General features: G+C 42.1%; 5 protein-coding genes and 1 pseudogene across 6 annotated transcripts; 4 read left to right on the plus strand and 2 right to left on the minus strand.

Annotated features, from left to right (window-relative positions):
* Positions 1 to 218: 218 nt before the first annotated feature.
* chlsn (cholesin) lies at positions 219 to 10736 on the minus strand. The gene is made up of 6 exons (XM_086140426.1): positions 10607 to 10736; positions 9881 to 10032; positions 9668 to 9766; positions 1657 to 1868; positions 1136 to 1217; positions 219 to 514 (listed from the first exon to the last, which is right to left on the minus strand). The coding sequence occupies exons 2-6, from the start codon at positions 10016 to 10018 to the stop codon at positions 338 to 340; spliced, it is 708 nt and encodes a 235-aa protein (XP_085996552.1). The 5' UTR covers positions 10019 to 10032; positions 10607 to 10736; the 3' UTR covers positions 219 to 337.
* LOC147214930 (uncharacterized) lies at positions 3631 to 6317 on the plus strand. Its single transcript, XM_086140423.1, has 2 exons — positions 3631 to 3822; positions 4627 to 6317. The coding sequence occupies exons 1-2, from the start codon at positions 3820 to 3822 to the stop codon at positions 5656 to 5658; spliced, it is 1035 nt and encodes a 344-aa protein (XP_085996549.1). The 5' UTR covers positions 3631 to 3819; the 3' UTR covers positions 5659 to 6317.
* Positions 7220 to 9315, plus strand: LOC147214931 (G protein-coupled estrogen receptor 1 pseudogene; annotated as a pseudogene). The gene is made up of 2 exons (XR_015104318.1): positions 7220 to 7247; positions 8103 to 9315. The product of XR_015104318.1 is annotated as a G protein-coupled estrogen receptor 1 pseudogene (transcript).
* A 437-nt stretch (positions 10737 to 11173) lies between the features above and the next one.
* uqcc4 (ubiquinol-cytochrome c reductase complex assembly factor 4) lies at positions 11174 to 12344 on the plus strand. Its single transcript, XM_086140764.1, has 2 exons — positions 11174 to 11375; positions 11789 to 12344. The coding sequence occupies exons 1-2, from the start codon at positions 11293 to 11295 to the stop codon at positions 12099 to 12101; spliced, it is 396 nt and encodes a 131-aa protein (XP_085996890.1). The 5' UTR covers positions 11174 to 11292; the 3' UTR covers positions 12102 to 12344.
* Positions 12092 to 14156, minus strand: h3f3d (H3 histone, family 3D). Its single transcript, XM_086140763.1, has 4 exons — positions 14064 to 14156; positions 13207 to 13352; positions 12972 to 13125; positions 12092 to 12884 (listed from the first exon to the last, which is right to left on the minus strand). Exons 2-4 carry the CDS (start codon positions 13332 to 13334, stop codon positions 12756 to 12758), a joined length of 411 nt encoding a protein of 136 aa, XP_085996889.1. The 5' UTR covers positions 13335 to 13352; positions 14064 to 14156; the 3' UTR covers positions 12092 to 12755.
* A 935-nt stretch (positions 14157 to 15091) lies between these two features.
* Positions 15092 to 17974, plus strand: c33h8orf33 (chromosome 33 C8orf33 homolog). Its single transcript, XM_086140425.1, has 5 exons — positions 15092 to 15326; positions 16162 to 16577; positions 16656 to 16746; positions 17452 to 17598; positions 17679 to 17974. The coding sequence occupies exons 1-5, from the start codon at positions 15299 to 15301 to the stop codon at positions 17867 to 17869; spliced, it is 873 nt and encodes a 290-aa protein (XP_085996551.1). The 5' UTR covers positions 15092 to 15298; the 3' UTR covers positions 17870 to 17974.
* The last annotated feature ends 462 nt before the right edge of the window (positions 17975 to 18436 follow it).

Here is an 18436-nt window from a genome sequence, read left to right on the forward strand (position 1 = left end):
TTTCATGTGCGTGGGTTCATATAATTGCGAATGTTTATGATGCTAAAAATGGATTTAATGAATCCTGAAGAAACAAGCCACCCACATCCTGAGCCTAACATCGGATCTGGGCTGCATGCAGAATAAAAAAAAAAAGTACTGAACATCTACAACTTGACAATTTAAGTTATTAGGTATGATTTAGAAAAAAAAAAAAAAAAAAAAGGGGGGGGGGGGGGGCATATCAAAACATTCACACATGCTATCCGGGACAACAGTTCAGGCCCAATCTGAGGTCAGGACGGGTGTCGGTCACTGGATGCAAGTTTGTCCTCTCCTTTTTAATCCTGGTAATTGGTCAGGAGAGCATCTGGATCACTTCCCTGGCTCGATGCGCCCTCTGCTGGACAGCCGTGTCCTCCGCTTCTCCAGACTCCTGGACCAGGACCAAGGCCTTCTGCACGGTGGTGTCCCTTGCCGTTCCCTGGAGGCCCTCCAAGTAGTCGAGCAGCATGGCAAACTTATCATCTGGGATCTGAAGATGAGAATTTTCCACTGATTGCAGTTGCTCAACCATCGCGTCCATGTCAGTTTTTCCTTGTTCCGACAGAATGCTATGATGTAAAAGCAGACTGATGTCATCACAGGGAGCAAGGAATGGTAAATCTGACTTAAAAAAACATGACGTTTCTGTTCATCCTTCACACAGCCTGTAAAACACACATTTCTTTGCCGGAGGGCTCCCTTCTTGACGGAAAGAAAAACAAAATTACGATTTGTATAGTACTCTTGTCCGTGAGCCAACAATAAAATATAAGCTACCATAAAGCAACATTATCCTTAAAGTAACTCATTCCTTCAGCCGCTAGAAAAACAAGGGGATGTTTGAGGATGCTGCTTTTGTGTTTGTAATTGGGCGATGTAAACCATTGAGCCGGTTTACATTGTGTTTGTAAACCGAAAATTGTAATGGCTTTCCCTGTTAACATCCAAAAGCGCCTTTCATGCGATGTTGAAATGTGCGACACGAAGTCGTTCTGAAACCAGATGGCTGTTGGTCGTAACTGCTCCTAAACAGGAAGCGGAGCAAGACGTCAACGCCTGAACTCAGAACCCCCCCTTCGCCCCGTGATCGGATCTCACAGGCGACGTTTACCATCTCCGAGTCAAACATGTGCTGCAGCAACCATGTCTGTCGCGTCTTCTGAAACTTCCACTCAGCTCGATTGTCCGTCCAGCTGCAGAGAAAAGAAATGGGGGACTAGTTGCAGACGTGGGCGGTGACATATCAACTGCAATGGGAATTCATATCATAAACATCCTGTGCGTAGCAGGAGTAATTACACTAAATATGTGTGGCTTTGCGGCGTACAAATTTTACGAGATCGGCGGTTGTGGCAAGCTTAATGTTAAATAATAGGGACATATCTGTTACGTTGTCATTTTACTCGCCAATTCCTTGCCGATTTTTCGACGATGTCTCTCCACAACCTTCTGTTGTCAAATATTTAGAGGCTCTAACTATCGTGGCATTTCCCCACAATTTTCACAAGGGTGATTCCACCGAACACGATCAATTAACTATTATTCATAAGGCGCTCTTGAAGTATTCACTCTGATACGGATTCAAACTGATCTGGGGCGGTGGCTGAAGATCGAGGTGAACACGGCTGTTACCAGGTGAGGTAATCCAAAGCCTGCTGAGAAGCACTGACTCCGGACGCCCCGGCTTTCTGTGCGGCCCCTCCCTCCTCCTTCAACCGCTTCTTCTCCTCCTTTTTCAGGATCTTCTTCATCTTCCTCTCCAGAATGCGCTTCTCCTCAGGGCTCAGGTCCTCCTCCCCGGCCGGCTCTCCGGCTCCCTCCTTGCGACTGGGTGGATCTGAAATCTGTCAAACCAAAGCCAAACAAAGGTTTGTGGGAGTTATCTGCCATGAACAGGCCTTCCTCTCCAGACCCTTATCAGTGTTGCTGTTTGTGAAAAAGTATTTTTAAAAATCTATAAATAATAATCGAATGTGATAAAATTGTTAACAAAAGGTGTTCCATATTTGTGAGCGCGGTCTGGCAGGGTGAGGAAAAACATGAAAATAATATGCGGAAGTTTAAATACATCAAAATATCTGCCAGGGGTCCAACATTAGATATCAAAACATATCCGAGTCCCACCACAGGAGAAATTTACTTCTACATAAATGTTCGCATAACAGTTCGATAAAGCTGACGAAGCATTACTTATCTGACGTCTGTACTTTAAAATGTCAATAACGAATTCATAATTCATTGTGAAAAACTTCCACGTTCCTGATATCTTCCATCTTCTTGTCCAAGTGCCTTCTTGCTGTTTTTAGGGAGGCTTCGCAAAGGAGACTAAATGACTCTTGACACTGGTCATTTTCAAATGATTTTAAACAGATTAGAAGATGCCATACATATAGAAATTGAATGATACAGTGGTATGAAAAAAATTTGGGCACCCCTGATCATTTTCAAGATTTTTCTTTTATAATGTTCAAGAATCAGTGAAGTTGCGCCGGGGCTGGATACTTCAACAAGACAACGACCCTAAACACTGCTCAAATTCTACTAAGGCATTCATGCAGAGAAACAAGTATAACGTTCTGGAATGGCCGTCTCAGTTCCCAGACCTGAATATTATTGAAAATCTGTGGTGTGATTTAAAGCGGGCTGTCCATGCTCAGAAAGCATCAAACCTGACTGAACTGCAGATGTTTTGTAAAGAAGAATGGTCAAAAATACCTTCAACCAGAATCCAGACCCTCATTGGAAGCGACAGGAAGCGTTTAGAGGCTGTTATTTTTGCAAAAGGAGGATCTACTAAATATTGATGTCATTTTTCTGCTGGGGTGCCCAAATTTATGCACCTGCCTACTTTTGTTTAAATAATTATCGCTCACTTTCTGTAAATCCTATAAACTTCATTTCACTTCTCAAATATCACTATGTTTGTCTGCTATATGATGTATTAAACTGATATTGCTGAGATGAACAACCAATGACTTATAAAGGAAAATCTTGAAAATGATCAGGGGTGCCCAAACTTTTTCATACCACTGTATGACACAAATGGGCAAGATTCAGTGTGCATCTATACAACGCATAGCCTTGTATGAGAGCTAAGGTCATGTCGGTTCAAGAGGATAATACAGAAGTCCTCCGAAAACTGAACAGATCTGCAACGAGACAAATCATAACTTAATGCACCTCGGGGTTTAGATCCACATCCGGTTGCACTGCAGTTCAGATGTGAGCTTCCTGTATCTAAAATGTCATCAGAGCAGCGCTACATTTGCTTGTGCTTTGATTAAAAATGCCCAGATGGTCACAAAGCTGATCGCCCAATTGTGAGGCGAAGATGTACGCGAGACGACTTCCCCACGGAGAAGGAGAAAACGACACATTTTCAGTTGTGAAGTTAACTGGCAAAGAGCCGTTTCTACATTTCTGTACAAAAACTGAGAGAACTTCAAACCCGAAATAAAGAAAGCGGCAAACCTGGCGTAACACAACGTCTGCTTTTCACTTTAAGGGGACGTTAAACAAGGGAACCACTGTGCCGCTAATATTTAACGGACCTCGGTCTGATGGGGAGGGAAAAAAAAAATGAGGGAGGGGAGGAAAGATTCTGATCACATGGCCACAAAAGTCAGTCTGTGAGTTTGCTGGTGGAGTGTCGCACACAGATATATCAGCCCCTCACAGAGAGCAGCCGTGCAAAGAGGGAATCACGTCGCTTTTAAAGATTCGAGTCAATCGGCACTTTGGGGCTGGAAGAGACAAACGCACGACCGGTGAGACGAGCAAGTGACGACAGCAGAAATGGTAAGTGGAAACATGTGTGTTAACCTTTCTGGCAGCCACTCAGAGGGAAGTAGACAGAAAACGGGCGTATGGAAGCCTGCCGTATGAATTACTTAGAAAAACAAACTGTTTTACGGAATCTTAGCTGGAATCGTTTAGAAAGTGCACATAAAATAATATCAGCCAGAGTTTCAACCCTTCCTTGAGCCAAATCGTCTTTCCCCTTGTCTTGCGTAGTTTGAGTGTTGGCAAAAACTCAGACAATGAGTATTTAATCCGCAAGATACACAGCAAGAATACAAGAGAGCAGAAGTTGAAAAAAATTAGATCTAAATTTTCACTGAGATGCTGGTGAAACAGCCTGGCCGCATTCAAACGCCTCCAGCATTGAGTGTTTTTCAGTGCAGCGGAGCGAAACCTTACTTTCCTTTTTGAAGATATTCTCACTGATCTGACCTTTGAATAGAATTCCAAAAACTAAAAAACACAGATCGATTCATTATTACCAAGTGCTTATAGATTATGTTTTGATTTGTTAATGCTTATTCATAGAGCATTTGAAATTGATATTTCTCCAATTTCCTGTGATTAGTGGCTTTTTAAAAACATTTTTCCGGACTTACGAGGTGAAAAAAAAAAAAAAAAAACTTTAGAAAGTAGAATCCTCAAACAAAAGTTTGTTGCTTTTAAACCAGCCGTGTGATCATTTATATGTGGAAATTGAGCCTATTGCCCCAGCCTTCATCGGATGGAAGGATACACTGAGGAATGCGATCCTGAGGCGGGTAGGATTTCATCACTGGGTGTTTCTTCTTTCTTTTCCAGTCAATTTGTAACGGTTCCACTGTTGTGGACGCCCTGGATACGGAGGACACGTACGCTTCCAACTCCAACATATCCGTGCTGGAATGGACTGCGGCCCAGGACATCGTCTCCACAGCAAACGCCGTGTATAGCTTTTTTGCGAGTCTGGGCTTCATGGCGGGCTGCTTCCTGCTCTACAGTTTCATTCAGACGTACAGAGCGCAGAGGCGGCTGGCGTGGCTCCACTGCCTGCTCTGGGCCTTTTGTGGTTTCCAGCTGCTGCTCTTGCTCCTCTCGCTCTACGCCGTGGCTCACAGACCTCATTATTTGACGACCACGGCTCTGGGCTGCGCCGCGCTCTCCTTCAGCATCAACACAACCTCCCTCTGTGGCCTGTTTGTCTTGGTGTTTATGGCTTACGTTTTGACCCTCGACCCGCCGTCGCGTGCCGTGCTGAAGAAGCCCGTTGTGTGGACGACTCTGGTGATCCTGACGTCCGTTTCGATCTCGCTGCTGCTGGCTGGGATTCGAGGACCCCGCGATTGTCTGCAGGAGGAGGTGAAGTGTTTTATGGATCCGGTCCTTGCTGGTATTCCCTACGCAGCGACCAAGCTGTCTCTGGCTATTCTGCTTCCGTTCACACTCAAACTGGGGCTCCTGATATGCGGCTGCGTCCGGCAGAGGAAATCCAAAGGCCGGTTTCTCTCTGGTTCCGAGGAGGGCCCCATGTTCCTGACCGTCACGCTGGTCGTGTGTTTCTGCCAGCTCTTCTACGGCGTGGTGCTGGTGAGAAGAGCTGAGGGGCCGTCCTGGGGCGTGCTGGGCCTGAAGGCGAATGTCTTGCTGTACGTGGCCGAGTTCGTGTTCTTCTCGGGCAGCGGCGCCAGCCTCCTGCTGGTGCTGTTCATGCACCGGCCGTGCCGGGAGAGTCTTCAAGCGGTCGTCAGACAGCTGAAGGACTGCTGCCGAAGCCCGGTGCGCTCTCAGCCCAACAGAAACATCATTGCACCCCACATCGAGATCACTGACACTTTACAGGACATGGAGTCGTAGAGAACAAACTCATCCATTGCCAAAGAACTTTTCACGTGCATCTCGTTGGGAAGTTTCAGTTATGATGCACTTGAAATACAGTTAAGCTGACTTTTTTCCATTACTTTTGATAATTAATCCTCTGTAACGGGGGAAAAAAAAAAAAAAAAGTACACCAGCTTCCCAATACTTTTGGTCTGATAGACATGTCTTCCTATCTGGTGTGCTTTTGCTCTGTTTGGCGCACATGATGGTTGAATGTACATATTTTCTATGATAGTATCTGTTAAAAAAAATGTATTTTTTGGACAATATTTTACAAAAAAATAAATGCTGCATCAGTAAAAAAAAAAAAAAAAATCTCTGTCCTCTAATTGCTCCTTTTGTGACACTGTCAATGAGCAGTTATGAAAGACAGAAATCAGGTTTTGCGCCTGAAGAACAGAACCTGCTCCCTAGAAAGAGCGTCAAACTGTCCTTTGCCGAGCCTGAACCCCAGAGTTGTCTTTTGGGGCACCTGGCGTGGCTTTTATAGTAGCACAACACCATAAAACACTCCTGAGGTAGCTGAGGTGTTATATAAGAATGAATGCCTCGCTTGGATCTGACAACATTAAGCCAACTTGCAAAAAAGCCCATTTAGACTAAGTGCCTGGAAAAAAAAAAAAGAAAAAAAAAAAAAAAAAAAAAAAAAGACTTAGTTTCCACCATGCCGCGGTGGAAATATTTAGTGTAGGAATATGCAAGTCAGATTCTGAGTGTCATCCAGATGCTGAAATGCCAACAGTGTCAACATTCATCGTTGCAATTACACTTTTAAAAGTGCTAAGAGAACCAAAGCAAAGACGGGTAATTCTGAAAGCTTCCAACTTGCTGGAAAATGACGTTCTCCGTTGAGGGAGTCGGCCGATTAGATCACATTAATGAACATTCGAGCAAAGAAATAAATGAAACCGGACCGAAATGAAATCCGAGACGGCATCAGGGTTGTTTAAGGTGCTGCTGTTGCTCTGAATGTAGGACTTGATCACCATGACAGTACAAAATACTTGCATATTCATAATCCTCACAAAAAAAAATCTCAAATGCCTTTAGATTGAAATTTCCACACCTGATAAAACATGACGTTGACAAGGGAAAAAAAAAAAGGTACGATGTTGCAAAAGATCTTAATATTCCAGATGTCCAGAGGGGGACAAACACAGCAAGGATAAGTCCATCCATGTCCTCGTGTGTTTTGTGTAAATATGCCGTAACTGTCTCTCGGCCAAAAATGTCCTCACTCCCATATTTATGTATTTTAACACTCTACAACCGTAATCCCTTTATGTGCCACGTCCCTTGGAACAAAAGAAGACCATATAAAAAACAAGTTCAACCTGGCAACCCTTTGTAAATGAAGTTTACTGAAAATATGATTGTGAAAAAACCCAGTTTGGATGTTTGTGGATTGGATTTATGTTTGTGCACCAGCATGATAGGTTTGTGTTCTTTGATGGAGGTGGTGGGCGGCACCACCACACCTCCCAGGTTTGGGTAAAACATGGGCTTTCACTTACACCATTTGAGGATTAGGAGGACGCATGAACAGCTGTGCCGGGAAACAAAAGGTAGGTGACTGCTGCTTTTGTATTACCTGAGCGTTCTAATTTAATATGATGAATCTTTCTAAGGGTCACTATTTGTCAAGCAACCAGTCCCAGGTACAATCAGCTTTTTCTATGAACTAAAGCAACAAAAAAAAAAAAAAAAGAAAAGAACAAAATTCACTTCATATGACGCAAAGGGAGATCATCTATGTTGTGTATTACAATCATGCCTAGTTTTAAGCACTCTGGGACAATTCATATTTTTTAACGTTGAGAATGTATCTCCTGCTAATATGAACTCAATTTGTCCCCAGCGTCTCCAACCTCAGAAAAAAGTAATGTTAGAATTTTGAGTGTCATACTACAGCTGACGTCTGTAAAACCAGCACACAGAGGTCAATGTAACATCAACAAGACAACACTAATTTAAAATTTAGATTGCCTTGAAGTATTTAGGAAAATATTTATTACTTAGGGGTGATCTCAATGAAGCAACACCCCTTGGAGACAACACAGCATGAGTCTGTCGTCCATATTCTGCATTAAACGGTTGCGATGAATATGCTATACAAACGTATATGTCAACAGTTGTGTATTTATCATACATTCATAACATACAAATATTTTACAGAAAATATCAATAACTTCTCATAACATAAACTGATATTGATATATATGTCACCCGGCTAATTAAAATCTGGTGACTAATATATTTGTTGGCCTCAAGTTACTTTTTCTGTCTTACTTGGAACCATATTTGTTATTTGTTATCAATTGTTTCATCACCTTACTGCGTAAAAAATCCACAAAAGCTGATGTATACATACAAGGAGCTGAAGACGAACCCACGACTAAACTGCGGTTGTCTCTTTATAGCAAAGGGTTGGCATCCAAGAAGGACTTACTCCAAAACCAGATCGCAGTTGCCAATTCCCAGGGTTCCCAATGGAAAGCTAGCAGCTACAACGGCTAACTGGGGGTAGCGGCGAGTGCCGGCTTAACACAAAGGCATAACATGAACATAAACATGCACGTGGACTTCAAAATCATCACCGATTATAACTTCACTGTTCGGCTAAACGCCACTGGGACGGCGTCAAATTTTGACCCGGAATCTGATCATGATTACATGATCAGCCTGTTCCTCTCCAGCCTCTACGCAATATTCCTGCTCCCAGTCGGCTTCATCGGGAACATCCTCATCCTCGTTGTCAACCTGACACACAGGGGTGCCTTGACGGCGCCGGACCTCTACTTTGTGAATCTGGCTGCGGCCGACGTCGCCCTCGTTGCAGACTCTTTGATCGAGGTGCTCAACCTGAAGAGGGGCTACTACGACAAGGCCACCCTGTGTACTTTCATGAACATTTTTCAGCAGGTCAATATGTACAGTAGTGTCTTCTTCCTTACTTGGATGAGCTTCGACCGCTTTGTCGTGCTCACCAGCTCGATGGGTCGCGGCATACCGCGCGCGCGTCTCAGCTGCTGCCTCATCTGGGTGTTCTCCTGTTCCCTCACCATGCTCCCCTTCGCTATTGCTCAAGTGCAGCATGCCGGAGAGAAACACTTCTGCTTTGCAAACGTGTCCCAGATTCTATGGTTGGAGGTGACGCTGGGTTTCCTGGTGCCTTTCTGCGTGCTGGGCGTGTGCTACTGGAGGATCTCACAGCTGCTCCAGGAAGACAGCCAGCAGCAAAGACCTCGCAGGCAGAGAGCGCTGCATATGATATCAGCGGCTGTGTTGGTCTTCTTTCTCTGCTGGCTGCCGGAGAACGTGTTCGTCAGCGTTCACCTTCTGCGAAGGGATGCGAGGGGCAGCACTCTGTGGCAGGACTACCCTGTGACAGGTCACGCTGTCAAGCTGGCCGCCTTCTCCAACAGCTGCCTGAACCCAATTATCTACAGCTTGCTAGGGAGGACCTTTCAGGATAAAGTGAGGCTTTTTCTGCAGGGCAAGGCCAGATGGGCAAATATCAACAAATCAACATCCATCCGTCAGCCTGTTTTAGCATCGAGCAGGCAGGAATCGAGCGAAGGAGCGAGGCAGAGCGGACACTTACGCTCCGTCTGTCCACAGGTTGTTCTCTAGAGTGCACCCCTGCCACTCCAGTGAGTGGCCAGTCAAACAACAATTGATTGCAATATATTTTTAGTGTAAAGACAGTTACTATCCATTTAGAAGAAGGGTCTTCTTGGAACTTTCACATCAGCTGCTTCATCAGGCATCAAATCATATTTGAGATTTCATGGGATCACGCTGCCATCTGAGGTATGATATCAGTCCAACAGGACGAGGACACACGAAGAAGCGGCGTTTCAAACTCAACACTACTCACTGGCTTTTTTTTAGTAATGTGTGTTTTTTGATGATAAGGACGTTTTACATGAAGCAAGAAAAAATGTTCACATCAGCTGTGGCATGCATATCGTTTTGTTCTTACCTCACTTTGCTGTGTCTTCTGTGTTTTATTTTTTTTGCGTTTCTTGATGGTTGTAACATTTGCTTCATCTGTCGTATGGGGAATCTTTGCTGGGGCCTCCTGGGAGAGATTTTGAAAAAAATGTTTAAAATGTTTAAAATGAATTTCTGGGTGATTTCAGGTCATGTAACTGAAGACTGATAGGATGATCATTGGTTATACTGTTTTACTCACCTCTTCCCCTGTCCTTTTCCTTTTCTTTTTCTTTTTCTCTTTTTTACTGTCCTTTAGCTCATTTTCATGTACTGTAGGGTCACTTTCAATCAACTTTTTCCCCTTTAAAGGTTTTGATTCTAATTTTGCTTTAGCCATGATCAAAGTTTGACCTACAAACAAAACCAAATGTATATAAGATTAACAGAAGTAAACCAACCAACAAACAAACAAACAAACAAAAAATCCAAACAAGCACTTTGTGTGATGAATGGGGATGCACCACAGCAGAACATTATTGAGGAAAATTAACATTTCCGTGCCGCTTTTTATTTCATTTTTTACAATAGTAATTACATTTCTAGTTCTAAATTTCTTCTTTTACAAGAAAAGGGGTGTCTGAAGTATGCATGTGATTTTGTCACAATAAATCTGTAACCAAATATAAAACAGAAAGGACACATTTTCTAACAATATCCTTCATACTTTAGTCCCCATTGACTGATTACTATTAGCTTTTTTCTACGCCTTCCTTAAATTGTGTAAAAATCCATAACATTAAAACACGATAAGATTACACATAGTCAGTTCTAACTGTTGGACCTCTCAACCAGGGCTTGGCTCTACAATTGTAAGGCAATGTTTTGATAACCAGCCCCACGCTTTGACAGTGAAGTCACTAATGAAACAAAAGGATAGGACGCCACTTTTACACCATATAATTCTAATTATCAAACAGACACTTACTTTTAATTTGAGTGTTTAGCTGGTGAGCAGGAACACACGCTGGCCAGCGTGGGGAAGGCAACCAGGAAGTGAAGCGATATTTGTTAGTTTTAATTGGCCGAACATACGTCTTCGTTTTGTGATTGGTCGATTTGTGTGTCTGCTTTAAAAAGTCCGGATGTGAACACGAGGGATTGCCGGTTGCGCAGAGAGCCACAAGCTAACATCAGAGCTGCAAAAGTATAATAATTAATTATTAGTTAGCTCATGAGTCGTTTTGCAACACTAATCTAATATTCTCTATAAAATACACAAATTTGCCAAAATAATGCCCAAAACCAAAATACACATTGATACCTTATACGTTTCCCTCAAATTTACACTATGGATAAATATATATTCTGTATCACAGCAACACGGTACTTTTCCACAATAAACGATAATTATTGCATTAAATGCACGCCTGTCAAGCATTTTTTTTTATAATTAAATAATCTCAAAGTCAAGGTCGGAACTCGATCGCTCCCCTATTCCAACAACATGTTCGGAACCAATTTGAGTTGTGATTGTTGCGCAACGGAAGGAATTCAGTATCGCACATCATTCTGTTACATGACCGAAGAAACGAGCGTTTGGTAACCAAACCTCTATATTGTCTAACCTGACAGGGTTAGTCATAAAATGCCCAGTTGTCCGACACATCTACAATGGCAGGACGAATTTTCACGGGTCTGACGCGCACTGCTTTCCGCCAGAGGATATCACTTCTTAACGAAAGAAAGGCCGTGAGGTGAGTGTGTGCAAATCCGAAAGGCACTGACGTTAATGGAAACTCAATGACAAAGTTGTACGTGTAGTGTTACGATTTAAAAAGCTCACTGTGAGATAGGTAATCGTACTATTTTTACCAACCCATCATGTTATTTCTCGTATAATGTGGAGTGCAAAGCTCCCTTGAACCATTAAACATAACCGTTTATATACTGTGCTTGAAATGGCTTACCAGTCCTGTTATGTTGGGGACATATCTATTGAGTTTGTCATCACTGAGCTGTGATTTATTCCATCCTCAAGATGCTATTTTATCATACATTTCCACTGAAAAGAGCTTCTAAACATCATGATGACCGGGTTGCTTGAACAGTATATGAAGTTTCCACACAGTCACCATCGCAATTAAGATTTTCCGTTTTTTGTCAACAGATTGGCGAGGCCCTTGACCCTGAGTTGTCAAAGGCCGGCAAAACAAACACAAGAAGACTTCAAGGATGAGCCCATCAAATTTTCAACCAGTAAAGCAAGTCACAGGACGTGGCGGGTCGATCGATCAATGGGGAGCCAGTTTGAGCGGCCCTGGTGGAAAGTGCTTCCAGTGAGCCTGTTCACTGCTGGCTTCCTTCTCTGGTGTGCACTGAGACAAGAGACGGACATTGACACACAGCTGGAGAGGCAGCTTTTTGAGCATTTACCTGGACTGCTAGAAGAGGAGGAACAAGTCAAAGATGAATCCAGTTAACTGTTGGGACTGTTAACTGCTGTATATATTATTTATTGTCATGTTCTATGCCAATTAACATATCCACATTGAAAGATTCAATTCCATCCAGTGCTTCATATTGTTTGCCAGGTTTGAAAAGTAAAAGTTCTTGACATGACCTTCCTGTGTAAAGCTGTTTACTGTTGATGTACCTGATCATGTTACTAGCTTTACCAGGTAGCCATCCATGTTTATTACTTAAAACAATGGAAAGATGAAAAACCTATCCTAAGATTTGTGTTTTTAGTTTGTCAATGATTAGAAAACAATACCATCTATTACAACTCGCCTGACTCTCTGTCAAAAAACAGAACAGGTAATTGAGGTAGCGGAAAGTTTATTTACAACAAGAATCCTATGACATGCACACATAGGATCAAAGGGGTACAGATTAATAGATTTGCAAACCTGAGAAAGACAGTGGAATATTTTTTTCAGCATGTAAAGGTATGAAGCACTACTCTAAAGAGAATAGAACAGGTGTGAATTTAGAAAACAGTCTAAAAACCACAAAATGACAATTTAGGTGGTACACATGCTGGTAATTGTTCCAAAATTTACAAAAACAAAAAACACTGCTCAGTCCAATCCCAACCCTCCCACCCGCCCCCATAAAAAGAAAACCCCTGTCATTTAAGCTCGCTCTCCTCGAATTCGCCTGGCCAGTTGAATGTCCTTGGGCATAATGGTGACCCTCTTTGCGTGAATTGCACACAGGTTGGTGTCTTCAAAAAGTCCAACCAAATATGCCTCACTGGCTTCCTATATTTTTAGAGAGAGAGAGAGAAAACATTAACCTTTCCCTTCAGAACAGTAAATGCATGAGAAGAATATAAAATGTATGCACACCTGCAGAGCACCGATAGCAGCACTCTGGAAACGCAGGTCTGTCTTAAAATCTTGAGCGATCTCCCTGACCAGGCGCTGGAAAGGCAGTTTCCTGATGAGCAACTCCGTGGACTTCTGGTAACGACGGATCTCACGAAGAGCAACAGTGCCAGGCCTGTAGAATATAAGACGCTTCATTAATATGCAGAATCGTAAAAATTAAAAAACAAATCGGTCATGTTTTCAAAGAATTCACCTGTATCTGTGGGGCTTCTTCACTCCACCGGTAGAGGGCGCGCTTTTCCTCGCAGCTTTGGTGGCCAGCTGCTTCCTCGGCGCCTTTCCTCCGGTGGATTTACGAGCGGTCTGTTTAGTACGAGCCATACTTCTTCTTTTACTCGCCTGAAACGGAACAAATGAACACCTCAAATTATTACGTGACATTACAAAGATACATCTCATCAACTTGACCGGAACTAATAGCCACCTATGGGAAACAGCACTCACCTAGCCAGTCACGTCCTTCTATATTCAAATCTACCAAGCGCGATCTTTAATAGCCGCCCCCCGCTCAAAACTACCAGTATTAAAAAGGCTAGTCGGTACGACACAGTCGGATGACAATATAAATTTACAGTCACAATTACTTTAAGAAAGGGGAACTAGAGGACCACAAACTTGTGCGGGGAAGCGCCACCATTAAGCTACAGCCGACACACACGTTTCTGGGATCGTTGTTAGCAAGCTACTTCTAAGCTAGCAATAGCTGTTGCAAAATGGCGCCAGCTACCTACCGCGGACAGTTATCGTTCTTTACGAAAACGTTGGTGTTAAACTGAAATGATACCCAACCGGGCACGGAGCTTTCGGTTATGTTGAGTGGAAATTCCCGGACACCGAATCGGAAAAAGTAACTGCTAATTCAGGCTGGGAAAACGCTGAAAGGCGGGCACCGCTTTGTTGACAATTACCAAACGATTAACGTAAATTCTTGTGTAACCGCATGACCCGGAAAATAGACTAATGAGCTGAAAATTGCTAAAATAATCGCTCTTTAAGTGACCACATGGGTTATTTATGTCATTCCGAAACTAACAATCCCTCTCAGTGTACCTTTAGATTTTAGCGGTCCGCGATCCGTGGGATATCTGCTGATGTCGTTTGACCAGTCTGACCGATACAAACACGAACGATATTTATAGATGAGGAGCGTTCGGCAAAGTCCCGCCTATAAAACGCCATGATTGGTCTAGAGCCGAGAATTAAATGAATATGATTGGAGGAAAAAATTTGGATCACTGTCTTGTCACATGACGTAATCAGTGTCTTCTCCGTAGTTAAGAATCAAGAGGTTTGTTTTCATTCATGAGCTGGTCATCACTCTTCACTTGCACAAAGAATACAAATTCATGCAAAGCCTCAAATGTGCCTCCAAACAGTCTAACAGCCGAACAATCTAAGTTCAAATAATCAGTTTCTTCATGAATGTGATGGCAATTGATGCTCTTAAAGGATGATGAGGAGTCCGGAGGACTGCAGGACATCTTCGCGCCTTTTTCTCAATTTGAAATGTAATTCAGTTTACTTTACTTGTCATCAATTTCTGACTCATGCATGAGTCTATGCACGACATTCATTTCTGTCTAGATATCTGTCATACAAAGAGCGTCTTTTGACACCGAGTCCAAAGTGTGTTTCTTTTTAATGATACATTTTCTATGACGTCATTGTACGATACTATGCACGTACAATGTATCTTCTAATTCATCCATTTTCATTGTTCTGAGGCTTTTTTTTTACAGTAACATGCTCAGTATTTCCCCATTTCCAATAGGAAGCTGCATCAAATGACGTTTCTATACATACAAAATTGTACATTATAATCATTACGATGGTTATATTGTGTTTCCAAACGTTAATGATAATGCATCGTACAACAAACGGTGTCCTAGAGTGTCTAATAAGAGGGCACCTTTAATAATATGTATAATAAAAACAAGAACAACAAAAATAATGATAATTATTATTATCATTAAAATATTCTTATTATAATTATAACAATTATAATTATTATTATGATCATTATTAACTGTGTCGTACGAACATTTTGTGGAATGTTTGACACACGGGGAAATGTTTCCCCACGGACATATTTTAGAGTGACAACGCTGGTAAGTTTTTCTGAACAGACTCATGGTTTTGTTTACATACCAAAATGAAAAAACAACTCTGAATTGGCGCCTTGTTAAAATGCTGGCTATGCGAGGTGGGATTTTCTTTCGTTATTTGACGGATCGTCAGCACCTCCGCTGTTTTTCAGCAAAAACCCGAGTCGGAGGAGAATCAGCATGAGCGAACCGGGGCTGCTGTTTCTAGGTACATCCTTTATGTCTCAGTTTCCATTTTACTGTGAATATTTGTGACAATAAACCAACAAGCAGTAGTAATAGATAAATTATAAATATTTAGTGCACCTAAAAAGTGTTTTAATGAAGATAAACTTCGCAGCTCTATGTGACACAAATACAGTGCATAGTAAAGTTTGATATCCGCTAGTCACAAAAAGACAGTTGTCAAAGTATCTTCTGTCATTGGATATTTACTATGTGGAATATCTGCCTTTAACTTTAAATTGCTGGCTAAATATGCATGACAATAAACATGAGCTGCGTATTCAAGAGTCATAGTGTTTATTGTCACATGCACAGTGTCGAAAGGTGTATCCCTGTTCAGTGAAATTCCTACTTTGCTGTCTGCAGTGCGTTTGGATGTCAATCGATTCTAAATAATGATAGTGAACATTATTATACGTTTTATAATATGAATAGTTTGGCAGTGCAGTAAGACTTTTGAGTACAGCTTGGTGTGCAACTCACAAAGTGCAGATGCAAGGTTGAGTGCGGCTTGAATGGGCAGAAATGACATGTGCAGATGAGATGAGATGAGAATAACTATTTATCCCGAAGGGCGAAGGAAATGGTTGTAAATAAAGTTGAGCGCAGCACTGGCTGTGCCGCATGTAAATTTGCAAAAAAGAAGAATAAATGTTAGTCTATACAGGGCATACATAAAGTCTAGCCCACAGCATGTCACCATTGTGTATGTTGTTGTAAAACAGTTTCTCATCTGTATGTATGTCGTCTACAATGCAGAACTATTCATGTGTCAGCTGACATTCAGTAAATAAGTAATAGGTGTCCATTTCAAACAGATATTGACAGAAAATCAAACAATCTGGCGTCTGAGGAGAGCAGAGCTGAAAAGCCCCTTTGGACTCGCAGCAACAATAACTTCAGATTCAACTTCTTCAGTGAGGAGTCACCTGTCCCACGGCAGGAGTCCTCCTCTGACAGCACTGGACCGTTAGTGGACTGGACGTCCAGTACAGGACAGACGTCTGGCTTTGCTTTCAACTTCCAACCCCCTGCCGATACACCCGAAGAAGACATGGCAACAGATGCTGTCCCTCCCGTTCAGCCGGATGTAAGCCCACCACCTGAACAGCCTGTGCCATCGAAAACAAAAAAGAAGAAAAAATCTGGAAAGAAAACTGTCCCAGGTGGTGCTGAGGTGCAAAAAGAATCCAGCGTAGCTGAAGGGAGTCAAGGAGGGGAAGAGACAGAGTTGGTCAGTGTTGAAAGTCTTCCTTCAAACTCATGTTCTGAGCTCCACGGCGTTCATTTGATTCCACTGGTTGTCTTTCAGAGCCAAGAGGAGCAGTTAAAACGGCAGCTGGACTGGTGCATCGAGCAGCTGGAATCAGGAATGAGGTCCCAAAAAACAACGTCAAAGCAGAGTCAGTGATGCTCTTTATTATAAAAAGAGAGCCAGTCAGAAAATAGCAAAGACCTCCACAAATAAATAGACAGCAGAGAGAACAACAACATCAAGGATAAGAATGGACAACAGAATGGGGAAGAAAAAAAAGCACACCAAGAGGGCTCCAAAAGTAAAGAAAATGTCTTTATCATATTTACTTTTGGAGCCCTCTATTCATCTATTTTATCCAAAATGAATCATCTTTAGATTTGGAGCGCTCTAATAATTGTTTTTATCTAAATAAATTATCTCTTGGTGTGTGGATTTTTGCAAACCTTTGTTTAGTCAATTTTTTTGATCCAGCACCCATCCCAAACTGGACAGCGGATGTGCATGTTTCTCTTTTTTTCTCAAGCTCTCATAACTGCTAAATAACCGTGAAACAACCTAAAGTAAACAAGTTACATGAGTAAATAAAGTATTCAAGTAATTTGGAAGAAATTAGCCCAAAACATATCATACCTTACTTAAGAAGTAGCAATAAATCACCTGAAAGAGCTGAAAGTTGTCTAATCAATGCAAAAGCAATGGTGAGCTTAAATGACTGTAAATGGTCTAAATGAGGCTGTGTCTGTCGTTAGCTTTGTATTTCATTTAAGAATAACTTCCAGACTGAAGCGGATATGATAAATCATAACAAAATTACCCGTGGGCATTTGGATTCTCTTTTTCCTCACTGTAGAGGAAGATGTGACTCGTGCCCTGAAGACTCTGCGTAGCTCCAAGGCTCCACTGGCTAAGAAGAGGCAGGTGATGAGGACCATGGCGGGGGATTACAGGCAGAAAATGGAAGAAGAGAAGAGCAAACAGTTCAGACTCATTCAGAGAGGTGAGACTCACAGACCATTTGACCACTCGTTTCTGGACGCGCGTTGCAAAAAAAAAAAAAAAACAATGTTCTCCCTTCAGAAATCGCCTCAGCTCAAGTCAAAGCAGTGGCAGATGCTCCCAAGAAATCTGTTTTCCACCGGAGAGCTGAAATGAAAACCCAGAATCAGCAGCAAACCAATGCACAGGAGAAACAATCACAGAGTCAAGAGGAGACCCCGGGCTTTGTCTTCACCGCATCAAATGAGGAGTTTCGCTTCAATTTTCTGTGATTAGTTTGGTGGGCGTTCACTTACAGTGTACTTAAAGGTGTTGAGTGTTAACAGTTGTTTCTGTTGGTATGTAAAATTCAAATAAAATAACGGACAGTTAAATGCGTCTTAATGTTTCAGTGTAGTCAGCAAATGTATATAATTTTGAATATTCTTTCTGTGTAATCCAGAGGTTCAGTTATCAGTCACATGAAGCTTCATCCGTCTGGAGGTGTGAATCATGCCGTATCAGGAATGCATGAGACTCCTGGACCTGCTGTTGGTCACACACTGGGCACACAAAGTGTCATCCTGATCCCAATGCATTTATATCAGTAAAAAACTTTAATAAAACCCTTTATTTTTTCTAATTATAGAAAGACTGAAGCAAATCTAAAATCAGAGACGACAATACAATTGGAAGGGTTAATTCCATGCATAGTCTGTACTACAACATTTTAAAATATCAAATAAATGCAGAATCAATTTTGAAAAATTATATAATCAAATTGTTTCCCCAGAGGTCAAATTTATGACTTTTGCTTCCTAAACACGGGAGATGTTGCAGACTGGGGGGGAAACAGGAAA

Source organism: Fistularia commersonii, chromosome 33 (genome assembly GCF_037954325.1).
Source record: "Fistularia commersonii isolate RoL2024-O1a breed Wild chromosome 33, RoL_Fcom_v1.0, whole genome shotgun sequence".
In the NCBI taxonomy this organism is placed as follows: Eukaryota; Metazoa; Chordata; class Actinopteri; order Syngnathiformes; family Fistulariidae; genus Fistularia; species Fistularia commersonii.

Coding starts and splice junctions, on each gene's coding strand:
- c33h8orf33 (XM_086140425.1), top strand. CDS start 15,299: ATGAGCGAACCGGGGCTGCTGTTTCTAG. Junction 16,747..17,451: donor AAAAACAACGTCAAAGCAGA/GTCAGTGATGCT, acceptor TCCTCACTGTAG/AGGAAGATGTGACTCGTGCC. Junction 17,599..17,678: donor GTTCAGACTCATTCAGAGAG/GTGAGACTCACA, acceptor TTCTCCCTTCAG/AAATCGCCTCAGCTCAAGTC.
- chlsn (XM_086140426.1), bottom strand. CDS start 10,018: ATGGCTAAAGCAAAATTAGAATCAAAACCTTTAAAGGGGAAAAAGTTG. Junction 1,218..1,656: donor GCTTTGGATTACCTCACCTG/GTAACAGCCGTG, acceptor TTTTCTCTGCAG/CTGGACGGACAATCGAGCTG. Junction 515..1,135: donor ACATGTTTGACTCGGAGATG/GTAAACGTCGCC, acceptor TCTCATCTTCAG/ATCCCAGATGATAAGTTTGC.
- h3f3d (XM_086140763.1), bottom strand. CDS start 13,334: ATGGCTCGTACTAAACAGACCGCTCGTAAATCCACCGGAGGAAAGGCG. Junction 13,126..13,206: donor AAGAAGCCCCACAGATACAG/GTGAATTCTTTG, acceptor TATATTCTACAG/GCCTGGCACTGTTGCTCTTC. Junction 12,885..12,971: donor CTGCTATCGGTGCTCTGCAG/GTGTGCATACAT, acceptor CTAAAAATATAG/GAAGCCAGTGAGGCATATTT.
- uqcc4 (XM_086140764.1), top strand. CDS start 11,293: ATGGCAGGACGAATTTTCACGGGTCTGACGCGCACTGCTTTCCGCCAG. Junction 11,376..11,788: donor AACGAAAGAAAGGCCGTGAG/GTGAGTGTGTGC, acceptor TTTTGTCAACAG/ATTGGCGAGGCCCTTGACCC.